This window comes from Malaclemys terrapin, chromosome 23 (assembly GCF_027887155.1).
Source record: "Malaclemys terrapin pileata isolate rMalTer1 chromosome 23, rMalTer1.hap1, whole genome shotgun sequence".
NCBI lineage: Eukaryota > Metazoa > Chordata > Testudines > Emydidae > Malaclemys > Malaclemys terrapin.
Genome location: NC_071527.1, coordinates 232,686 through 256,608, shown reverse-complemented (window position 1 = coordinate 256,608; position 23,923 = coordinate 232,686). Strand labels below are relative to the sequence as shown.

The window sequence follows — 23,923 nt, the reverse complement described above, 5'->3', positions numbered from 1 at the left end:
CCCTGCACTCAGCACCAAAGACCCTGCCCTCCCAGGGGGCTCCACAGCTCATGCCCACTGGGCTGCTGCAGAACCAGGGTCTCTGACTGCCCTCCCTGCTTCAGCTTACCTCCAGGCATCACCGACAGGTGGGAGGGAGAGCCACAGCCCACTGGAGGTGACAGGCTTCTGGGGCTTAGTGCTGGGGGAATCATTGGAGCTGAATGGACCCCTACCCCAAGCACTCAGCTAGCGTTGCTCAGCAGTGACCACAAGGTCTGGCTCCCTGCCTGCCCCTGAATATGGAGGGGAAACATGGCTCACCCAGCAAGCCAGCCACCTCGTAGGCCTTCTTCTGCTCAATTGTCTCATAGTTCAGGGCTTCAAAGAAGATATCCAGCACCAGAAAGTTCTCCCTGCAAGAGAGGAAGGGAGTGTCACTGGATGGGGCTGGCTCTGTGTGACAGCCTGGAGTTGCTGAAGCAAATCCAGCATGGACAAAATCAGCAGGAAGCCACGAGACCAGGGAAAGGAGGCCAGGGATTAAGAACTGGCACCCGGCATCCCATAGATCTGGAGACTGGGCAGGTGCCCAGGGGGCCAATGGGGAATGAAACTCTTGTGGGACTGGCAATACGTGCAGCATCCTGGTTCCATTGGCTCTGCCCCCAGGGCTGTGGCGCAAGCCTCCTCCCCAATTACCCGATGTACTGCTCCGACTTGTTGTATTTCTTGGCCAGGTACTTGGCTGAGGCCTTGCTGGGGATTTTCACCATGGACAGCTCCTTGCCAAAGCGGGTGACGTTGCAGGGCATCTCACAGACACAGTAATCGTTGTCCTTCTCCAGCAGGAAATCTGGGGGGTGGGAGTGGGGGGGGGGAAGGGAGATGGGTGGAAAGGAGGCGAACGGAGAGAGAGAACAAAATAAAACAATAGCAGCTCATACTCTAAAGCGGTCTCTCGACATTCCCCAGACTTCAAAGCCGCCCCTGGAAAGTGCCACTCAAGTCACTTAACAGGAGAAGAAAGAGGGGGACAATTTCTGGAAGATTTCTAGGACCCTCTCCTCCCAGTTCCCACTTGTAAGCCATTCCCCTGCCCTAGCTAAGGCTCTTGGGAGGTCAATGGCAACAAAACAAACACAAGGCGCTAACAGAGCCAAATCAAAGTAGGAGAAAGAAAATCACCATCTGAAAATGATGCAAATAGAAACAAATGAAGGGGGTGGGGCAATCAGCACAGGGATCAGAGGGAGGGACAGGGGAAGAGAGAGGTGAGAAATATGGTACTCGCAGTCACATGTTACAGAAGAGTCTTTGGAGTCTGAAGGATGAATGTCAAGGGGGTGCAGGGTCTGCTGTAGCCAAGCCACCATCATTGCCAGCCATTGGCATGGCCCCATGGCCGAGCCTCCATCATCGTCAGCCATTGGCAAGGCCCCATGGCCAAGTCTGATGTGGCAGTAGGGTCCTTGACAGGTGTGCAATAGGAGTGTAAACCACAGTAGCAGAGTGTGAGTCTTTCTTCTCTAGTGGGTAGTCCATATATGAGAATAAGGGTCTACTGCAGCTGCCAGCTAATGGAGCTACTAAAAGCGTGTGCTTTTAGCAGTGAATGGCCAGGGTTCAACCCTGAAGACAGCTGCTGGTGATGGTCACAGGAGCACAGATACCATCAGGATGAAGACCCAGGAGGAGTCTCAAATATAGCCAGAGTCGTCTTTGTCCTTTAGGGCTTAAAAAACTAGTTGCACCCCGGAGAGATTGCTCCATCTATGCATAGAGAGCCTGACAGGACCATGGCTCTGAGCTTCTGTAGTAGCAGGTGTGGTGTGGACCCCAGGGGCAGTGGAAATGCACGCCTAGATGGATTGAAGGGCCTGATTCAGAAGTGGATAGAGTCCTTTGGTGCTACACCCCTTCCTGATGTCTAGGGACCTGCATGGGGTTGCTGGCCTCCCCCTTAGAAACTGGAATGAGGTATGAGTTACAGTAGGGATGGGGAGCTTCCTTCACACACCCCACTGCTGCTGGGTGCTCTCCTTGCCCCTTGATATGCGTGGCACAGCGAGAGCCCTGTCATCCTGGAATGGAGTGGGCCCCAATGCCCCGCTCTGGGCCAGTGGCCAAACCTGCAAAGGAGAGAGGGGCAAGGCAGTCTCACCTAAGGCCGGGTCCGCGCACTCCTTGTACTGCTCAGGGGTGCAATAGGGGGCATCGCCTGCAGGGAGACAGAAGAGCAAAGTTTCAGTTGAACCTCTGTGCTGGGGCTGGATTTAAGGTGAAGAGGCTGATCCAGTGGGTGTGGGAGGGGGAGTGGGTGGATGACACCAGACTACACGGGCCATTGGTCTGATCCAACTGAGGAGGGGGAGATACTGGACTACACGGGCCATTGGTCTGATTTGGTATGGGTGTGTGTGTGTGGAGGGAGGATAGTGAGCTAGATGAACCATTGCTCTGGTCCAGCATGGGTGTGGAGGAGAGGGGTACAGGAACAGCTAGACCAGCAATCTTATCCTGTGTGGCAGCCTGAGTATTTATTTTGCTGCTCCTTGAATTTGTGTGTTGTTTCCTAGCCTGCACCTATCCCCCACCCCCCTGGACCAGGAAACCTCTCAGTGATCTCAAACCCCTCCCCATAACATCCCATCAGGATCCTGAGCAAACAGACAGTCTTGACTTTAACACCTCACCTCGACTGTGTACAGAATCCCCGCCCCAGAGAAAGCAAGCAGCCAGAATAATGTAGGGTCTGTGATTCTGTACGTTAATTTCCATGCCTTACTTGCTACGGCCTGTTTGCAAGTGACTAGTCCCATCAGTGTAAGACCAGTGCTAAAGCCCTTGGAATAAAGGGCTAGTTCCATGAGAGGGGAAGTGGCTCCCAGCGGTGGGGGAACAGAGTAGAAGGTTCAATCCGCAGCCCCCGGGGAGACTGCTGCCTGGTCCCCCCGCCTGCCTGGAGCAGCACATGCCTGCCTCGGGATTTATGCTGCCTTATTTATTTCCTCCAAGCCGGCTTTGGCTCTTAGACAAATACTGGGCCTGCCTCAATCTTGGTAGTGCAACTGCTACCATTCAAATGCTGATCAGTCTGGTCTGGTCTGATCTTCAGAGATGGGCTTAGTGAGGGGTCTGTGGGCAGCATGCTCCAGAGTCACCACCCTCCACGGAGACCTCCAAACCCACCGGGGAAGTACCTTCAGGGGCACTCTGGGGACCCAGCATTATCTGCCTGCACACCCCAGAGGCGTAAGTTTAACCCCCAACTGCACTGCCAGAGCCCACGTGTCTGCCCATCTCCCATGGTATCCTGGCTCCAGCACTGCCCGGATATGTTTCTTGATAGGCTGAGAATTGAGAGGAATTTGGGGGATTAAATTGGAATCCAGCCTGGATCCACGGAGCTGTGCTGGAAGTGCCAGAATAGCTGGGATTTAGGGGAGGGGGCTGCAGCAGACTCAGGCCAGAGCTGCATTAATTGCAAAGGCTGTGCTCTGAGAGCAGTGGATCTCAGCTCATGCACTGTGAGGTGCTGTTCACCTTCAGGTATTGTTTGCCCCAAAGCAGGACATGGAACAAGACAGAGCAGTGTCCTGTTGGGGCAGGAATCCTGGAGCAAGGGAAGGGGGAGGGGGGCACTGGACTAGATGGGTCACTGGTCAGCTCTGGTACAAGAAGCAAGAGAATGGACTAGATCTACTAGCAGTGTGTGGGCAGCGGGATACCTGTCGAAATGAACCCTTGGTCTGATCCACGGCAACAAAGAAGTGGAGGGTTACTGGGCTAAGTGGCCCATTGGTCTGATCTGGGGCAGGGAGGCACTGGGGGGATACTGGGTTAGATGGGCCCATTGGTCTGATTTGGGGCAGGGAGGCATTGGGGGGATACTGGGTTAGATGGGCCCATTGGTCTGATCTGGGGCAGGGAGGCATTGGGGGGATACTGGGTTAGATGGGCCCATTGGTCTGATCTGGGGCAGAGAGGCATTGGGGGGATACTGGGCTAAATGGGCCCATTGGTCTGATCTGGGGCAGAAAGGCATTGGGGGAATACTGGGCTAGATGGGCCCATTGGTCTGATCTGGGGCAGGGAGATGCTCTGAGCTGCACAGGGAGTGTGTGTGGGCCTGTTTTGGGCTGGTTTGGGCCTGTCCCTGTCCCCATTTGGGCTCACCTCGCATGTGCACCATGCGGCAGTTGCAGTTCTCCACCAAGTAGCGGGTCTCACAGTCAATGCGACAGGCCGCGATGCTGTAGGTGTCGTAGAACTCAGAGTCTCTGGTTATGGACTGGCAGTTACCCCAGGGCGGGGGAAGGTAGATCAGCTGGGGCAGAGCAGGGAGGAATGAGAACAGGTGCCCCACCCCTTCTCTCCCCAGGGAATGCTCCCAGAAGGCTCTTGTTGAGCACCAAGGTGGACCAGGCACCGATCAGATTAGGAGCAAGCTGAGAATTTCAGAGTATTGATTAACTAGGCCCCACAAGCCCCTGTGTCAGGCTCACTTTTCCCCATTCTACTGATTTTAAAATGTCTAATTTTAGCTGTTTAACATCCTCCTGAGATATCAGTGGAATGGAAAGGGTGTTATCATCTGATATGATTATTTCATGTTTTTTCCCCAAATACAGAACAGAAACATTTATTGAACACTACTGCCTTTTCTGCATTATTATTGATAAGTCTACCATTTCCATCTAATAACAGACCAATACCATTGTTAGGAGTCTTTTTGTTCCTAATATATTTTAAAAACTCCTTATTTTCCTTAACTCTGCTGGCCACAGTTTTCTCCTTAAAAAGAACAGGAGTACTGGTGGCACCTTAGAGACTAACAAATTTATTAGAGCATAAGCTTTCGTGGGCTACAACCCACTTCTTTGGATGCAGTGGGTTGTAGCCCACGAAAGCTTATGCTCTAATAAATTTGTTAGTCTCTAAGGTGCCACCAGTACTCCTGTTCTTTTTGAGGATACAGACTAACACGGCTGCTACTCTGAAACCAGTTTTCTCCTTGTGTCCCTTTGCTTTCCTTATCAATTTTCTACAATTTCTAGCATCTGATCTGTATTAATATCAACTTCCCCTTTGTTATATATTATTTTTAATTTTTTCATAGCTGGCTTTGCTTCCCCTCTAAACCAGGTCTTTTTTTAATAATACAGCCTTCTTCCTTGAGTGTGGGATGGTGGCTTTTAGGGCATCTAGTGGAAGTGCTGTTAAACAATTCCCAATTATCCTTAATGCTTTTCTGATTAAATTCTTTCTCCCAGCTGATTTGGCTCATAATTGTTTGTTATAATTGTCAAGAAGTGCAATGACATAAGAATGGCCGGACTGGGTCAGACCTATGGTCCATCTGGCCCAGAATCGTGTCTTCTGACAGTGCCAATGCCAGAAGCTTCAGAGGGAACAAGGCAATAATCCAGTGATCCATCCCCTGGCATTCAGTCCCAGCATCTGGCAGTCAGAGGCTTAGGGACACAAAGCATGGGGTTGCGTCCCTGACCATCCTGGATAATTGTCATTGATGGATCTACCCTCCAGGAACTTATCTAATTCTTTTTTGAACCCAGTTATAGTTTTGACCTTCACAACATCCCATGGCAGCGAGTTCCACAGGTTGACTGTGTGTTGTGTGAAGAAGTACTTCCTTTTGTTTGTTTTAAACCTGCTGCCTATTAATTTCATTGGGTGACCCCTGGTTCACGTGTTATGTGAAAGGATAAATAACACTTCCTTATTCACTTTCTCTACACCATTCAGGATTTTATAGACCTCTCATATCCCCCCCGTAATCCTCTAGGCTCCCGGAATGCGGCATCCACCCCTCCCCCCGCTTAGTATTTCTTCTCTGTCTGTGTCAGGCAGAGGCAGCTCAGGGGCTGCCAGCACAGAGTGCCCAGCCCAGTGCTCTCCTGCCCCTCACCCGCTGCTCCTGGCAGGACACAAAGGTCTGGAATCCAGGCGCCACCCCAAAGCCCAGCTGGTCAATTAAGGGAGGTTCATCCTGGCTGTGAATCTGCACTTTGATCCCAGCTTCAAACGAGGTCTCATCTGCAACAACAAAAAAAGTGGGAGCTGAGTATCTGAGAGGGCTGGGGAACCCAGGCATCCTGTGGTGAGAACTCCCTGGAGCCCATTTCATATCTGGAGGATACACCTATTCTGCTCTCCCTCAGGGCATATGTTAACCTAGCTTCAGAGAGGTTGTCCTGTCCGTAATGGAGCCTGGTGCGGAATTAACCCTGTCCCTGCCAGTGTGAAGAGCCCTTTCAGGCCTGGACGAGTACAGAGCCATGGGACCGTCTCAGAGGGCACCAGAAGTTCCAAGGATGAGGGGTCCAACTCCACACAGGTGTCACCTTGTTGCCATCTACAGCTGTGCAATGCAGGCATGTGACACACACAGTGGCGTGAGTGAGGGGAGGGATCTCATTTGGTCACATCTCGCAGTCGCTTTGCACAGGTGAGAATGGCGCCACCAGGTCAGGGTGAGCCAGGCCCTCTCTCATATCCCTGCACGGGTGAACAAAGTCAGGATTCCCCTTTTAACACTGAATATACCCTGAGCTCGCTCCACGGGCTTCAGTGGGGTTACTCCTGATTTACACCAGCGTGAGAGCAGAACTGGCCCATTCTTGGTGCCTTTCACACAGGGACCTCTAACTGCCTTTGAAAGATTAACGAACAGAGACTCAGACCACCCTGGGACGTGGGTATTATGCATCCCATTTTATAGATGGGGAAACACCACAGAGAGGGGGAGTGACTCACCCAAGATGATAGAGGTGGGAACAGAACCTAGGAGTCCTGACTCCCAATCTCCTGCTCTAGCCTCTAGAAAACCCTGCCTCTTAGATCTGGGACACAACCCAGGAGTTCTGACACCTGGTCTAACACGTTCACTCTCATCCTACCTTCCCCAGCGGGTTTGAAAGCAACAGATGGCAGAGGCGGGTTTCTGTCTGGGCAAGTCCCTCCTGCCCAGCTGCCTGTGTAACTGTTCTGGAAGGATGCTGAGATTGGGTGAATGTTTCACTGATGGGGCAGCCGGTCATGCCCATCGCCACATGCGTGTGGCCAGATCTGCTCAGGTCTGGGGCTGTTCTCAGACATACCTTCTCCTCCACCCAGCTTTGCAGTGTGTGTGTGTGTGTGTGTGTGTGTGTGTGTGTGTGTGTGTGTGTGTGTGTGTGTGTCTATCACCTACATGACAATCTCTCCAGTGTCTGTCTTGGGGAAGAATTCAGTGCCCGTTCCCTCTCCACTAGTCCACAGCCTCAACCCTGCTCTATATGCCCCTCTCTTCCCCACCTGCTCACTGCACCCCTCCCTTCCCCCCACCATACAGGAAGTGTTGTTTCAGGTTAGGTGGGGGTAGGGGCTGGGGCTCCTTAGGTTTATTGCATGTGCCACCCTCCCACCCGCATGCATTCCTTCCTTCCGTCTGCTTTCCCTCCCTCCTAGCCCCTCCGCTCCCATTCTCTTCTTCCCCACCACCCTCCCACTCCATGGCCCTGGGAGAGCAGCAGGGAAGTGGGTGGAACTATTTATAGGCAAGTGCTGCTTAATTTAAACTGGCAGGCAGTTGCCATGGCAAATAATAGAGGTAAGAAAAAAGGAGGAGAAAAATAGATTGACAGCAAGAAAAATGGGAGGACCTGAGAAGATGGGAGCCTAGGGGTAGGGTCATGGGGGTTGGGGCTGCTGGAGACAGGGCATGGCAAGGGCCCAGCTCCAGGGAGACAACGCATGGGCCTTTATGGGGCTAGGGCTACCTCATGGGAACCGGCTGCAAGCAGCCCCAAGTGACTGCGCCTGTCCCTTCTCCAGGCCCGTCTGACCCTCCGCCCCAGGCATTATTATTGCTACTGTGGTGGTACTCAGAGGGTTCAGCTGGACACTGCTGTGCCAAGCTGGGCCCCCCAAACCAGGCCAAACCAGGCCCCCACACACTATGAACAACAAGCCATGAAGAGCTGTCATGGAAATACAGCTTGTCAGGAGACAGAGACGGGGAGGTGTTGGCAGAGTGAGGTCTGGCTGAGAGGCAGGTGGTTGAATGGATAGGTATCAAGGGAGTGGTGATGGCCTGCCATTGGACTAGGGCAAAGTGCTCTGGGTGTGGAAGCAGAGGTGCCCATCTCCGCATGGGGCAGGGAGGGAGTTGCAGACACAGCTGCTCCAGCCAGTGCTGCTGCTGCTGGAGGCCAAGGGACAGTGGTCCTGTTACCTGTCTCCCCCCAGACAGGCAGGTACTCGTCTTGCTGAATGTCCAGCATGATCTCCAGGCCATTGCCGGTGCCACCCTTCATGGTGATGCGCCGGGGCTTCCCATCCTGTCCGGAGTTGAATGTGTAACACTTGCCATAGCGTGTGAAGACCTGAGGGGGACAGAGATGGGAGGGGACAGTTAGACACAGAGCTGGCAGGCCCAGACCCTATCACCAGGCTGGGTGCTAAGCGGGGACCAAACCCATTGACTTGTGCCCAGCCAGTCAGTACATCAGGGAGTGACAAACACAGGGTGTCCCTGATTGGAGCTCAACACCCCCACCTTCTGCATGCTCACTTCCCATTGCAAGGTCACCAACCGGGGACACTGCCCCACCCCCATGCATACTCATCCCTCATTGCAGGGTCACCAGTTGGGGATATTCCCCCCATCACAGAGTCACCAACCTACCCTCCACATACCCCCCCATTGCAGGGTCACCAATCGGGTATACCTCCTGGATACTCACCCCATAGCATGGGGTCACTGATTGGGGACTCCCCCACCCCCACTGCAGGGGCACCATTCAGGATCTGTTGTAATAACTGGAGCCTGATAATTCTACCCCAGTTGTGAGCTCAACTGTGGGAAAGTTATAAACTGGTCCCATCGCTAATATCCAACATTAATGGGAAAAGGGGCAAAAGGAGACAACAAACTGGATTAGTGCAAACCAAAAGGTCAACTGAGATTGCCCCAGGAGGGTGTTAAAAGCACATGTGCTAAACAAAAGATGTGTGGGACTGGAAATCAATGGACAAAATTGGTGTGTCAGAAATTAGGCTTAACTGGTGAACAAAGTAATGAGGGGATGGGCTATTCCACTCATTATTCCCTTTTGGGGGTCCTTAAAAAACCTTTGTGGTGATTCTCAAGCTGGCTGCCTTGCTGCAAGATGGGTGGACTGCAAGTGGGACTACCATTATGGCTACCATCCTCACCATCTCCTAGGACCTCAACATCAACCATGACACTCTTGGGTCTTTGCCATCCTGACCCAATGATGTCCTGACCAGAGAAGGGGACCCAGATGGCAGCGCCACCTCCACCAGCTCTGGCTAACTCTCCACCCGGGCTGTGAGATTTTGGTTCCTGCTGGCACCCTTTCCCCGTGTCTGTTTGTTTTGTCAAAGCAGGGAAAGTCTGTAACTCAGAATTGGACAGCAGACCTAGCCCTTTCTTTCCCACCAAGGACTGTCCGACAAAATAAAAAGATTCTAACCAATATCTCTCTCTGAGAAAGGGACTGGATAGGTTTTGATTATGTTTGTTCTGCATAACCACTCAGTTGTGATTCCAAAAATACTTGTATCTCGTTCTGATACCTTTTCTCTTGTGAACACTGATACATTTTTTTCCAAATTTTGGCATGAATTTTCCAGTATGTTTGGCCACGGGACTAAGCAGGTTGAGGTCTCTACACTTAAAATCCTGGAAGCAGTGATGAGGGGCAGTCTCCAGGCTGAACTGTCTCACTCGGCCCCTGAGCCCTATTAACTTCAGTGGGAATTCAGTGCCTCGCAGTATCAGGCCTTTGTGGGTCAGCTTTTGTCCCAGTCACTTCAGCATCACAGTCCAGGGTATTCCCTGGGGACCCTGCCCCCATGTCCCTCATGGGGGGCTCCTGTGTCCCCTCTGCTCCCTCCTTGGTATGCATTTGCCATAACCCCTATTTATCTCCCCAGGGCTCCTCTCCTCTTCCCACCACCATTGCATTCATCTCTTCCTCAGCAGCTGGGCACTCCCCATCTCCCTTCATGTCACCTCCCAGGTGGGACTCTTTCACTCCTGGGACTCATGGCTTTCCTCCCCTGCCAGCCCTGTCCCCAGGGAGCAAGGAAGCAGAGACGAAGCCAGTACCATTCTTCAGCTAATATCACCAGGAGCTTCTAGAAGGGGTGGCACAGCTCCCATCAAAACCGAGATGCGGAGCAAGAGGAGTGGCAATGTGTTGAGATCAATTCAAAGCTAAGGGGCTTCCAAGTAAGGGAGTTAATCAGGCATGGACAAGACCTGTGAGACCCCACAATGGTGCAGGACAGGCCCTGCTAGGTCCTTCTCCAGCCTTCATTTCCAATGTGCCAAGTGATGGGGCTCCCCCGTGGGAGACTAGCTGTGACTGGGATGTCCCAGTAGGGGCCAGCTATGATCACTCAGTTAGGGTGAACTGCAAAGAATGGGGGCAGACAATCCCCATAAAACTGGTGGATATTCCAGTGCTTAGATTTACCAAGCCAGCTTCTTTATTACCTTACTGGTTACTCAAAAGTCCAAACAACACAGTTCCCTTAAAGTGATCCAGACTCAGGCCTCCACCCAGGTACCTAAGTCAAATATGATGATTCCTGAAAATCTTATTTCATCATATAAAAGAAAAGTTTCTACCAATCCCAAGGGATTGGACACATTACCTCCCAGGTTACTGAATAATCCAGATTTTACCCAAATACACGCTACAGCCAATTCTTATTAACTAAACTAAAATTTATTAAAAAACAAAAGGGAGAGAGAGAGTATGGTTAAAAGATCAATATACATACAGACATGCGTTCAATTCTTAAGATGCAGATTCATAGTGATGGTGAGCTTTATAGTTGCAAAGAGGTCTTTCAGAAATAGTTCATAGGTTATAGTCCAATGTCAATGCAGGGTGTTTCTGCTTAGGACTGGGATCTCAGACCTTATGGCCTAAGTTTCCCCTGAATGAAGCCTCAGGCAGAGCTGAGATGAACAGGATCAGGACCCAAGGATCTTTTATACAATTTCATGTCATCTTTGACAAGTTGGGATTTCCTCCGGGAACAAAAGATAATTAGGATGACTTTGAAGGAGATCCATCACCAGTACTTAGCTATAGAATTAACATAAAACAATTTGCTTGTTCTTCCACCATTCACAGATTATTTGCCATACATTTCAAAGAGAGATGAATACAGAGATATCCCATGTTTACAGTTCATTTAAGTGCTAGGATGTTCTTTGATCTCTAAATTAGCAGAATACAGCATAGACAGGGACTGTTGATTCCACTGTCGACCCTACTCATACATATGTAAATATAAACAAACACAAACATTATCCCTCCACATGTCTTTTGAGGGTTGTTTATTTTGCAGGATGTTTAACCCTTTCTAGCCATGTGTCACAGTAGCCCTCCCTGATATTCCCCTCCCCCACTAGCCCAACAACCCCTTTCTGCCAGTCTCTATCTTGCTATGCAGCCCGTGTCCATTTGCCCTCCCCCCCAATCCTCTAGGGCAGGTCCTCCATGTCTCGAGGTGGGATGGGAGGGCGGCGGCTCAGCTTTGCCAGTCATAGAATTCAAGGATGGGAAAAGCCCCAGAGATCCAGCCGCATTAGACTCTAAGCAATATGTAATCGCAGCAATGGCCCTGGAACAAGCATGGAACAGACGAAATAACAAATCCACTGAAACCTGCTCAAACCCAGGCACTGCAGGCAGGACCCCTGTCCAGAGGGGACATGCCCCAGCCAGTTCTCAGTTACATTTGGCTTTTTAATGTTTCCTTTGCAGACACTTGGCTAATGGCCCCATTAGAGGTGTGGGCAGATAATGAATATAAAGAGGAACACAGGGAAGGAGACTGAGGCTCTCTCTCCAGTGGCTTTTATGGAAGGAATGAAAAGTGGTTTGCAAACATTTAGGAGTCTCACTGCCCTCCCTTCCTGCACAGAGCAGGGCACACCTCTCCCCATCGCTCAGAGGGGAAACAGGCCCAGGGAAGGGAGGGGACATTTCTAAAGTTACACAGAAAAGGAGGCAGAGCCAGGAATAGAATCACGTCTCCTAACCCATAGCCCCATCCAGAACTGGACCCCAGCCCCCTATGCTCTAACCATTAGACCCCCAGACATCTCCAGCAGTTGGGATAGAAACAGGGGTCTGGGCTCCCAGTACCTCATGCTCTAACCACTATTCCCCACTCCCTTCCATCAATGCTGGACCACTACACCAACCTGCCCTTTCAGTGCTGGATCCCATGCTGTGAGCTGTGAGACTTTCCTTTGTTCTTCGTTCGTGTTCCTGAACTTCCTGGTGTTCATGGGCAACAAGAGCAGGTAGCGGATGTGGTTAGACGACTAGGTGAGCAGCAGGGCCAATGAGGCTAGGAAAGCCAGCACCCAGCGCAGACATGATAACTGCCCCAAGAAGATGTACCATAGCCCATGATGGAAATTGGGTCTGGTCCAGGAAGATGGTGGGAAAGTCCCACAGGGAGCCTCTGTCCCTGACAGCTGGAAGCATGCTATGTCCACCCCAGCCTGGCTCCCATACTCCCTGGGAGCCCCTCAGGGAAAGGAGAGAATGTGAAAAAGGCAGGAAGGTGGAGAGGAACCAGAGGCAATGTTTGGGGTTGGGAAAGTCCAAACCTGAAGCAGGATCTCCCCTCCTTTCCTCTCCTATGCCTGGCTTTGCCTTTCCTGTGATTTGCCTTTCCAGCATCCCTCTTTCTGTGTTCCTGCCGCACTTGCTCTCTGCAGACGGCTCACTGCTTTGCTCCCAGGCAAAGTGCAGAAGGAGCCCCTGGAGCATGGGGTCTGGAGGCAGCTGTGTCTCCAGGGAACCCTGCTGTCATGTCACTCCTGCTACTCCAGAGCAAGCCCCTGTCTCCCTTTCTCTGGGAGAGGCAGAGACTTGGGATCCTGCCTGCAGCCTCCTTGGGAAGCAGCTTCCACCATGCTCGCTCGGGGTGCCACAGGCAGCAGAGATGCATCACAGCAAGTGACTACAGCTCTCCTAGCTTCCTTACATCCACCTGGGAAGGCAGAGAGGGAGGGAGGGACTGGCGCGGCTCCTTGCCTCTGACCTGGGTAAGTGTGTGTGTGGGAGAAAGATGATGTCTCAGCGAGAGAGAGAGAAGCACACATGCACACAGACTCTGTATGATAGTGATACAGAGATAGACGGGGGCGTGGGGAGACAAGACCAAACAAAATCCTGCCCTGAGCAGAGCAGACTTGCTGCTCGCTTACTCCAGGGCTGCATCTGTGCCCTAAACAAAGCCAAGCAGCGATAGGGATCAGGGCACAGTAAGTGCAAGAGGCCCTGAGACAGGGCTCCCTGCCCTCTGCCCCACATCAATCTCCAGGAGATGCCCAACTTTCCCATAGCTTGAGTGGCCCTCACCTCCAGCCTCCCGGTGCCATGGTTGTCAGCGCTATGCCCCAGCTTTAGTGGCCTGCCTCATCAGGCCTATCCTGTTCATGAAGCGAGGTTTCTGCTGGCTCGCAGAGGCTCATAGGGAAGGGGGTTTGATGCATAGATGTCACAGATGGGGGTCCAGGTCGTAGTAGTCCAGACAATGAAGGACGAACATTGCACTCGCCATGGTGACAATGTCCTTGAGAAGATGGAAATGGCTTAGTCCATCGCTGTCTTGCCAGAGCTCTGCTGACCCATCTCTGTTCTCAGATTCCTTCCCAGGCTCTGTGAACGGCTCCAAGAGCTCTTCATATCTCCTGGCTTGGTGGTGGTGGGGCTGGCTTTTAGGACAGTGCTACCACCTGGTGATCTCAGAGGGTACATGCAGTTTCTGCAGCCCAGGGATCCAGAGAGATGTTGAGGGCCTGACTGGTAGGTGAAGGACGGTTTTGTGCATACAACAGAACCAACCCCATTCCCTGTGAAGCTCAATTTCACCAGGACTTGCTCCCACAGTCTGGGAGTTGTATGTATGCAGGATTTCTACAAATACAGTGGCCAGGCAGGGCTCTCTGGGAGCCCAGCATGGGGCCAGCAATTCCAGGGAGGAAGGAGAGATCCTGCCTGCAGCTTCCTTGGGCAGCAACTTCCAGCCCCTGGCTCCGGGGTGCCTCATGAAGGAGGGATCATCATAGGGAGTTTAGCCTTCAGTCTCAGATGTGAGTCCGACAAATGCAAAGTAACACACACTGGCGGGGAGATTTGAACGCCTCAGGAAACCCAGGGCTCTAAAAGGATCTGGGTATTGCTGAGGGCAACTCTGCTGAGACCTTTGCTCAGCGCATAGTTGGAGCCAGGAAAGCTCTAATCCCTGTTCCCAAATACCCACCTCAATCCAGCACCCTTGCTCTAATCCCTGCTCCTCCAACACCCCCACCTCAATCCAGTGCCCCTGCTCTAATCCCTGCTCCCAGATACCGACTCTCCAGCACCCCCCGCACATACCATATCTGCAACTGGCACTTGCAGCCAAATTCCCCCTGCATTCCCTGGGATAACACCAGTCCCAAGTCCCTGCTTTCCTGGTCCCCCATCTCCAAAAGGGGCCACAAGGACCATGCTTCATAGGATCACACTAACACAGATGGAACACACAGGATGTTCTACCGCCATCTAGTGAACTCCCACTGTAACTTGCATCAAGCCACAGATGCCCCCTAAAACGTGTAAGTGCAGAGTGCCCCCTCTCCCTCCAGCTTCCAGACTGCGTAACTCTTAGGTTCGCCCACCGAGGACTGCCGGGAAAAGCTGCCCTCAAAACTCCCCTCCCTCATCCTCTTTGTCTCTGCCTGAATTCCTAGCGAGTGTATCAGTGTCTGCCTCTCCCGGCCACGTCCGACCTTGCCCAGGAGGCTGAGCTATCGACCAGCCATCTCAAGTGTCTGCTTGGCCCATGGAAGGGGAGCATTTGGGCACGTGCAGCGTGGCTAAATGGGAAGCAATTTGTGAGAGGTGAACAGGGAGGCAAAGGCATTTAAAAAACTATTCCAGATGACAAGGAGCAGGTTCATAGCCAGGACAGAGACATGTAGGGCCCTGGGAACAAAAGAGAAACCTCCACGGATGAGTAAATCCAAACCAAAGTCAAGCAACTTGCCTCAGTGGCAATGGCTCTGAGTGCTGAGACCCCATGTCTCTGCTCACTGTCCCCACAAGACCTGCCACGCCCAGAATTTGCCTGGCTTTGAGAATCTAAGATTTCACTGTTTAAAAACAACAACAATAAAAATGTTTCTAGCCTTTCTGGTTGGAAAGGAATCGATGCAGTGACATGTGCTGGAGCCTGCAAAGAGAACAGCAGCACTGAGAGGCGTGAGCGATCCCATTCAGCGCAATAGGTGGGTTAACTCTGAAACTTAATGATTTCTGCTGAAATGGCAGCATGGTTAACAATTTAATTGCTGGTAGATTTAGTAGCAACATTTAGCTAATGTGGTAATCCCACAATTCCAAACTGCCCCACTCCAGTCTCCCTATGCCAAACCCCCCAACTGCCCCCTCCTTGGATCCCAAGACCTCTGGCTTCCCCATCCCAACAACGTCTGTGATGCAGTTACATGCAGTCAGTGCATAGGGAGAAGGGTAAAATTAATGGAAATTAACAGACACATAAATCCCCAAGGGGCTGTGCGGAGCCTGTTGCCCAGGGCAGGGGTGGGGCGTGCTGCCTGGGCTGTGGGAGGGTAGGGATTGTTGCACTGAGTGTGACATTTATGACCCTACAACCTGAATCTCCCATCTTAGCCAGAGAAGCCAGGGCTCTGTGGTAGGATTTCGGACCCATGAACTGCCCAGCACATGGAGCCTTGGCTGCATCCCACAGCCCGACCAAGAAGTTGATTGTGGTTGTTGGCAGGTCTAGAATCTTAGGATCTTCTTCTTTAAAAGCACAGACCTGGGCACCTGAGCTAAAGGGGACTCTCCAGTCACTGTTATTAACATAGGGACTATGAGACACAGCTGAGCTGCTCTGATTCCAGCCAGCAGAGGGCAGTGGGGTGCAGAGACACTCACATTCTCTGATTTTTTCCAGGACTGAGTCCCAGTTTCCCAGTCCCTCTGTGGGTGGGGCCATCTTAGCACACCCCAGAGCTGGGCGCCCATGAGACCCCGAGGCTGATGCAAAGACAGAGCTTCCATACGCTGAAATATCCAACTGTCCCCGACGAAGCAAGTGAGAAAGTGCCTCTCATCCACCCCACTGATTGTGTTTGGACATGGCCTAGCCTGTTACTGCTGATTGTACCTGCACTGGCACAAGAACGCGCTGAAGGAACCCGGCCCCCGTGCTGCAGCCATGGGAGGAAGCCTGACTCCAATGGGAGCCTGAGGGGCTGAGATGCTGTATCCCCCATGGACGGTCTATAGAAAGGTGGGAGGAAGGAGATGTTTCTCCCTGGCACTCCTATAGAGAGATGACAGGAGATAGCCCTGTAGGCACTCCCTCCATAGAGAGAAGGGCAGGGGGTGGCTTCCAGTCCCCGTCAGCCTGTGGGGATGGGGCCCAGGAATCCCTGGGGAAAGGCTCTGCGTATCTTCCGATACCAGTTGGTCCTTCTGAACTTCTGCCTTTGGAAACAGTAAGTGTTGTGATTCTCAGGGCATAGGCTCCCCACTTCTACAGGGCCCCTTACAAGATGTTCCCTGCCAGCCACCACTGGGACATCAATAGCCCTGCTCCTATAGGGCCCTGGACCCAATGCTCCCTGCCATCCACCATTGGGGCATTAACAGCCCTGCTCCTATAGGGCCCTGGACCCAACACTCCCTGCCAGCCACCACTGAACCCTGCTCCTATAGGGTCCCGGACCCAGCGCTCCCTGTCTGCTACCTCTGGGGCATCAACACTGGGGCATTCTACGGGGCTGCCTCCCTGCCAGCTGACATCAGGCAGCTGATAAAGAGAAATAACATTTCAGTCATTGAACTCGCCCCAGGTGGGCAGCTGACAATCACTCTCTGCCTTCACTTCTCCTGCATCCCTCCCCCACCTCTCCAACCCATTTACTGTTAGTTCAGGTCATGATTTCTGCCTGTTACACATGGAGCATTTTAATTACAGCAAGCAGTTTGCCTGCCACGCAGGGAGCCTGCAGGCCCAGCTGGCACGAGTCACAGCACCAAGGGAGTGGCATGAGACATATGAAGGGCCAACCTGCGCCAGGGCCCTTGGCTGCCCGAGTTGAGAACTAGATGCTCATCCTAGCAGCTAGTACATCTGTCTCAGCAGACCCCACACTCTGGGGCAGACAGTCCCTCCTCCTCACCAGTCCTGATGGAACTGGTAGTGGTGGAGGGGGAATGGGGCCTCAGTCCCCAATGAGGGAGCTACAGCAAAGGCACATGGGCTCCAGTAGAGCAGGGGAAAGAGCAAAACAGCTGTAACAGTCCTCTACATTGCAGAGAGCCATTTATGGGGCCACAAGCACTGAGAACCAGGTCTCCGCGTGGTGCATGAGCTCCTTAATGGTGGAAATTAAGCAAAGAGCAAGCTTGGGATATTTGAGCCCTATAAACATAGTGGGTCCCAATCACCATTCTGCAAACACCACTCAGCCAGATCCTTGTATCTGCTCAGGTTCCCCAGGTGGCAAGGTTCCTGCTGGAGCCCAATGGCACTGCCTTGCCCCAGAATGGCCTGGTCTGTGCCCATGGTAACAGTGCCCAGTGCTGTTATCACCACGTGGACCCTGCCATACTGGCACAGCTGAGAGACCAACAGGCTAGCCAGGACGGGCCCAAGGACAGAGACCAGCTGTGGGACCAAGCTGCCCAGCTATAGGGGGAGGGATAGCTCAGTGGTTTAAGCATTGACCTGCTAAACCCAGAGTTGTGAGTTCAATCCTTGAGGGGGCCATTTAGGGATTGGGGGCAAAAATCTGTCTGGGGATTGGTCCTGCTTTAAGCAGGGGGTTGGACTAGATGACTTCCTGAGGTCCCTTCCAACCCCGATAATCTATGTCTATGAGGGGCCCCTTGGCTTCCTGCTGGGTTTGTTCTTCCCCACATTACTGAGGGGGACAAAAGCTCCTGGCAGGAGTGGGGCTTACTCACCACGGAGAAGTCCTCTGGCCCACACTCAGCCCCTTGGTAGCTGCAGCTCAGCAGCATGTCCTCCAGCTGGTGGCAAGTGCGATTGTAGAAGTTGTACATGTTCAGGGGCTGCTCAAAGGTCTCGGGGCTGAGCTGGGCCAGGGGGAAGCCTGGCTCTGTCAAGTTCACAGACATCAGGGGTGCAATGTAGAGCAGGTCCTCCTGGCTGAGCTGCGAAATCCGCAGGAGGTTGATATTGCAGAAGGTGATGGCTGGAAAGGTCATCTCAGGGCTATTCTGCTCATCCAGCAGCGTGACATGGTGGTACTCCAGGTAGGAGATGATGCGGTCAGCCACCTGGTAGAGGAACATGGAGAGGGAGAGCAGGAAGGCCAGTGCCCAGAGCATCTGCCGCACCTTGAAGCCGCCCTCCATGAAGATGTGGCTGGCTCCGTGCAGCGTGCAGCTGCTGGCAAAAGCCACAAGGTCAGTGGCCGTCCTCTCCTCCTCCTCTTCATCCTCCTCCTGACCGTAAAGGAACTCGTCCACGCTGTCTTCTCCTCTCCCCATGGTCCCGTTGTCTCCACGGCCCTCCTCACTGGAGAAGGAGATGGTGCAGAATATCTGGATGGGCATCCTGCAGGAGGGGGGTCCTACCCCTCCTTGTTCTGCTGCTGCCCAGGGGGTCCTCAAAGGCTTTGGTCTGACCCTCTTGAGGGACAAAGGAGGGAGAGCGAGCTAGGGAGGACAGAGGGAGAGGAAAGTTGAGGAAAAAAGCAGGGAGGAGAGGGGGAGAGGGAGAGGAAATTAGAGTGACCAGATGGAGACAGGGGGTGGCAGAGGGAGAAGTGGAGACACAGAGAGAAAAAGGGAAGAGAGCAGAGACTGGAGGAGAGAAAGGGACAAATGAGGCATTATCGGAGGAGCGAGAGAGAAGGGGATGGGAGGCAGATGAGTGAGTAGGAGTTCTGTAGGGCTCCCACCCAGCCCAACAAGGAGCCTGGTCCGGATTGTGGCTGGCAGGGCAAAGAAAAAAAGTGTTGCTGGCTCCAAAAGCTTCGCTGCTCAATTTGCTAACAAGTTGGGAGCTCCCGACCCGCTGAGCTCTGAGCCGAGTTGCAGCACTCCTGTGTGGCTGCGCGCTCCGGACGATCGTACGCGTGTGTGTGAGCGCAGAGCCTACAGCCCAGTGCTGCAAGCAGCCCGGCCAGCAGAGACCGGGCCTGCTGAATAATTGATCAGCATTCCCTGTCCTCGGAGCCGGTGGAGGAGGTGATGAGGGCTGGGGGGAGGGACACAGTCCAGCCTGGCAGCCCCTGAGGGCCCGATGCACCCAGGCCCCGTCTTCCCAGTGGCAGGTTGTTTCCCGAACTCACCATGTCTCAGCCTGTTCTAACACCTCACAACTGTTTATCAAAAAGTGTCCAGAGCCAGAGAGAATACGGGACCCAGAGACCCCAAACCACAGTGTGTGGGGTTCATACCGCAGAGAATCCTCTGGCCATAAACCGATCAAGTTGGAGCCTTGTGCTGGGAAGCTGGATTTCTGCTGCCCTTGCAGGACACAGACCATTTCAACCATGCCCTGGACCTTCCCTGTGTACAGGGGCTTCCCAAATCTGCTACAGTCTCAGGGTGTGGGGCAGGAAGATGCTGTTAGGTGAGCCGAGGGGGCAGCTGGCATGAGTCTTGGAGGGCAATTTTAAAGTGGATCCTAAAACGAATGGGGAAGAAAGTGCTGGAGCTGCTAGGACTGAGGTGCTTGTGCTGTAAGTGGGTGGCAGCAGGGCCTGGAGAGCTGGCACAAGGGAAGCTGCAATAGCCCAGTTGAGAAAGAAGCTCCTTTTATTCTGATCTGCAACCTACCTCATGGCAGTGCCTCCCCCCATGCAGAGCCTCACCAGTGGTTTGCCTTCCCTGCACTCAGACCATTAGAAGGGGAGTCTGATGTGGCCACAGAGTAATTTCCAGCCCATTTCTTGGACCGCAGTTGCTGCTTCCTAACCCAAGAGGGACGGGAAATGTTTAAATAGGCAGCACTGAGCGAGCAGGCCGGGAAACTGGCCGTTTGGGTGATGCCAACTCAGCATAAAGTGGACACAGCTCATCCCTCTGGCTTCACTGCTTGTGGGCTGCCTCCCCTCCTTAGCATCTGGGTAAGAGGGTCAAGTCCTCAGCACATCTCCTGGGAGGCCTGCACCTGGAAATGCAGTCCTGCTTTCAACTCCAGCCCCGTGGCAAGGGGGAAAATGGCGACGAAAGCCTTGGCTCTGGTATAACCTGAACACGCACCTGGTCAGTGCTGCCATTCTCTGAGCTGGGCCAAAGAGAGGGCTCATCTCAGCCAAGGGGAATGTGGGGCTGCACCCTCAAACACTGTCTATGAAAAGAGAAGTCTCCTTCTGTGCCTTACTTTCCCCAACGGTGACACGTAGAACATTAAGGTGGGAGTTGGGGGAGCTGGGCTAGAGCTCAGCTCTGCCGTGGACTAGCCTAGGGCCAGACTCTCAAGAGAGCGCAGCACTCGACATCTCCCCTGTTCTCAGTGATGGGTGTGAGGATTCCCCATTGTTCAGTGATGCATGTGGAGGGGATTCCCCCTTGTGTCCGGTTTACCCTGAGCAGGTTGCACCATTGCTAGAGCCAGTTCAGCAGCCACTGCTCATGGGGAGGCCCTACCTGGGGATGACCTAACCAGGCACTGGCAGTGCTAGAGGGGGTCAGCAGGGGGAGATAGGGGGGATCCAGACTGGCTGGGCATGGTCCTCTGAGTAGCTTTGAGCCAGGTTCCAGTTTGCCCCACTCCCAAGGACAGGATTCCTCCCCTCAAAGCATAGCTGCCAAGGCGCAGAGATGGGAAAGGAGGTACTAGCAACCCATTCCCTTTCCTTACCAGCCTGGGACTGTGGCCTGGGGGTCATGGTGGTATGCACATGTTGGGGGGAGAAAGGATGGCTCAGTGATGACAGCATTGGCCAGGAAGACCCAAGTTCAATTCCCAGCTCTGCCATAGACTCTCTGTGCCCCACTCCCCTAGCTGTACCATAGCCTTACCTTGCCTCCCCAGGGAGTATGAGAATAAATCTGTTACAGACTGTGCAGCACTTGGACACCACAGTAATCAGGGCTTAGTAAGTACCAGAGATAAGGGCTTTACCATGCCAAAGGTAGGTGTCTGCTCAGGGGGTGGGGCATGTTCTTTATCTAGCAGCCATGCCTTGCTCAAAGCACTGAGCTCATTACAGTGAAACACTGATGCCTTAGCAGGACAGCACCTTAAAGGCCTGTTGGAGGAGTGCTGCAGAGGATGGAACAATCCAACACCTGCAGACAGGGCAAGGGTGGGGATTTAATACTTCTTCTTGTAAATAATTGAAAGGAGGACTCCCTTAAGAGGACTGGAAGAGCCAACGCTGTAATGAAAGCACTCCATCATCAGTGGGAGCCAGAAACCAGACTTTCTACTCAGCTTAAACAACTCACAGAGATTTACTGCTTCCTTGTGCAGCGCTGGAGTTACTGCCCTCACCTCCCTTCTGCTCATGGAGGGAGGGAGGGAGAGAGAGAAGGCGGTCACTGGTCCTGCAGGTAACCCAGCCCAAACAGTCCCCAGTCCTATGCCTTTCAAGCACTGGGCACAATCCCAGCACAATGTGCCAAATTCTCCTCTGGCAAATGCCACCCCCACCCCACTGATTCCACTGGGCGCTGCAGGGGGGTGAGCGACCTTCTTCTGCGAGTCCCAACAGGCCCAGTTCACCCCAGGGTAACCTCACTGACAACTTTGCCCCAGTGAGTCAAGTCCCTCAGACTCTGCATATAGCTTCCACTGTCTACTAAAAGCTGCTCTGAGAGAGGCAGGTTTCATGGCCCACCCCTGACACTCCTTGATTTATTCTTTAACCCTTCTCCATCCCCTTGCCCTCCCTTTGCTCACTTAGCGCTTAGGCTCAGGTTACCCCAGACAAGAGGAGTGCTGACACCTAAGCCGAGCAGGAAGGCGAGTGCCTGCAGCACTAAGGTGACCCTTGAAACCTTAGCCAGGCTTTATGGCAGAAATATTCTGAAGGCAGGTTCCAGCAATTAAAAGCTCTTAGCACTAACGAGCCAGGCAGAGCAGCAGGGCAGGGCTTGTGCCCCCTTGCCTAATTAGTGTCCCCATTCCAGGTGGGGGTGGGAGCAATGTCAGCTCCTGCATTAACCTTGGCGCAACTTGTCAGCTGGGAGACGACACTTCAACAGCATCCGTCTCTTGGGTGACTCCTGACGAAGCTAGGTCCAGAGTGTGTCCATTGCAGCTCCTCACTGAATGTATCTACTCTGAGTGCAAACGCCCCTGGCTGGCCTGCGCCAGCTGACTGGGCTCATGGGCTACAAAGGTGCAATATAGACATTCGGACTGGGCTGGAGCCCGGCTCTGGGCCCCAAGCCGGAACATCCACATTGTAATTGTAGAGCCCCGCAGCCCACATCAACTGACAGGGGCCAGCTGTGCATTTTATTGAAGTGTAGACACCTTGTGAGGCCTGGCTCTGTGGTGTACTGAGCACCCTTGACTCCCATGCAGAAGGCAGTGGAGGGCTCTGGCTGCCACACAGAATTGGGCCCTCAGTGAGGCGCTCTGTCTTGAACTAACCACTCCAAGGCCTCTTTCAGCTATGCGTTTGCCAGGAACTAAATGATGCCAGGCTGCCGCCCACATCCACACACTGGGCCGCAGCCCAGATCTAAAGACCCATGAATTCTTGTCTTGAATCACACGCCCCAGACCAGTTCACTGACAATACCATTATCTACTATGTGCTGCGTTACACTATTTCTGCCTGGGTGTTCTGGGCACGTGCACATGTGCTGTACAACGTGGCGCAGCAGGTAATTACTAGGGCCTGTGTAGCAAGAGTTGCATAGCCTGCAGCAAGGAGGGTGTTGCTGCAAACCCGAGTCTGTGTTATCCATGAGCCTTGGGCTGCACGTGTGTCTGAGTTCCTAAGTTAAGCTGCAGAAGGCTGGATCTCTGGATCCTTCCAACTCTTCCCTTATCAGGAATTATTTTTACCCTTTTTCAGGTAAGGCATTTGGGGAGGGGTAGAGGCATGTGGGAGGTGTTAAAAATAGACATGGAAACAGAACCAGTGCAGAACTTGGGTGCTGCACCAGCCAGTGCTTGTGCCAGCCAAGCGCCAGCGTCTGCACCTCTAGAGCCACTTCCATTCCAAGGTGCAGATCACTGAGCCAGTGCCCTGCGGGAGCGGGGCGAGGAGGCATATCAGGGGAATCACTGAGCCAGCCCCCTGTGGGTCCTTTGGGGCCAGGAAAGAAGCAGGCCAGCTCGGTACAAGGACGACTGCTGCTTAGGAATACGCAGAGCGGATGCTGGTTCGGAAAGGCTCCAGGAGCTGATGGGACAGGAGAGAAGCAGCAAAGTGTGGGAGCCAGAGGAGGCTTTTGTACCTCAACTTCAGCTTGAAAAGGCTGAATCCCTGCCTTTATCAACAGACTTCCAGTTCTCAGAGCCTTGGGTGAGTCCTGGGGGGGTGAGAAGCCTGCAGGCTTTCTTAGAGTCCCCAGGGTGGATGGGAGAAGCCTGGGACCAAGAGTCCCCAGGGAGGGTGGCAGATGGAAGGGGCCTGGAGTCCCCCTGGGTGGGTGGGAAGAACCTGAGGGCCTGGAGTCCCCAGGATGGAAGGGAGCCTGGATCCATGGCTGAAGTAGCCTCAGGTGAAGAGCTCCAATGACCTGCACGCACTTTCATTGCTTGTCACTGAGCAGCCAGCAAGGAGCTGGATCGAGCTCATGAATCTCCACGGCACCTCCTTAACCCAGCCACTATCTGCCCCAAGGAGGGAGGATGGTCCAGTGGTTGCAGCACTAGTCTGGGGCTCAGGAGATCTGGGTTCAATTATTTG

General features: G+C 53.2%; 1 protein-coding gene across 3 annotated transcripts in view; it reads right to left on the bottom strand.

Annotated features, from left to right (window-relative positions):
* Positions 1-23,923, bottom strand: part of ASIC1 (acid sensing ion channel subunit 1) — a 105,168-nt gene that overhangs the window by 6,736 nt on the left and 74,509 nt on the right. Inside the window, exons 1-7 of one of the 3 annotated variants that reach the window (XM_054012158.1) lie at positions 18,039-18,653; positions 8,219-8,369; positions 5,912-6,039; positions 4,159-4,309; positions 2,144-2,200; positions 682-835; positions 304-395 (exon numbers count right to left, since the gene is read on the bottom strand). In XM_054012158.1, the coding sequence (XP_053868133.1) occupies positions 304-395; positions 682-835; positions 2,144-2,200; positions 4,159-4,309; positions 5,912-6,039; positions 8,219-8,369; positions 18,039-18,653 (1,348 nt within the window). Of the gene's footprint in view, positions 1-303; positions 396-681; positions 836-2,143; positions 2,201-4,158; positions 4,310-5,911; positions 6,040-8,218; positions 8,370-18,038; positions 18,654-23,923 lie in introns of those variants that run through there. The other 2 variants (XM_054012159.1, XM_054012160.1) reach the window with 2 other exon arrangements.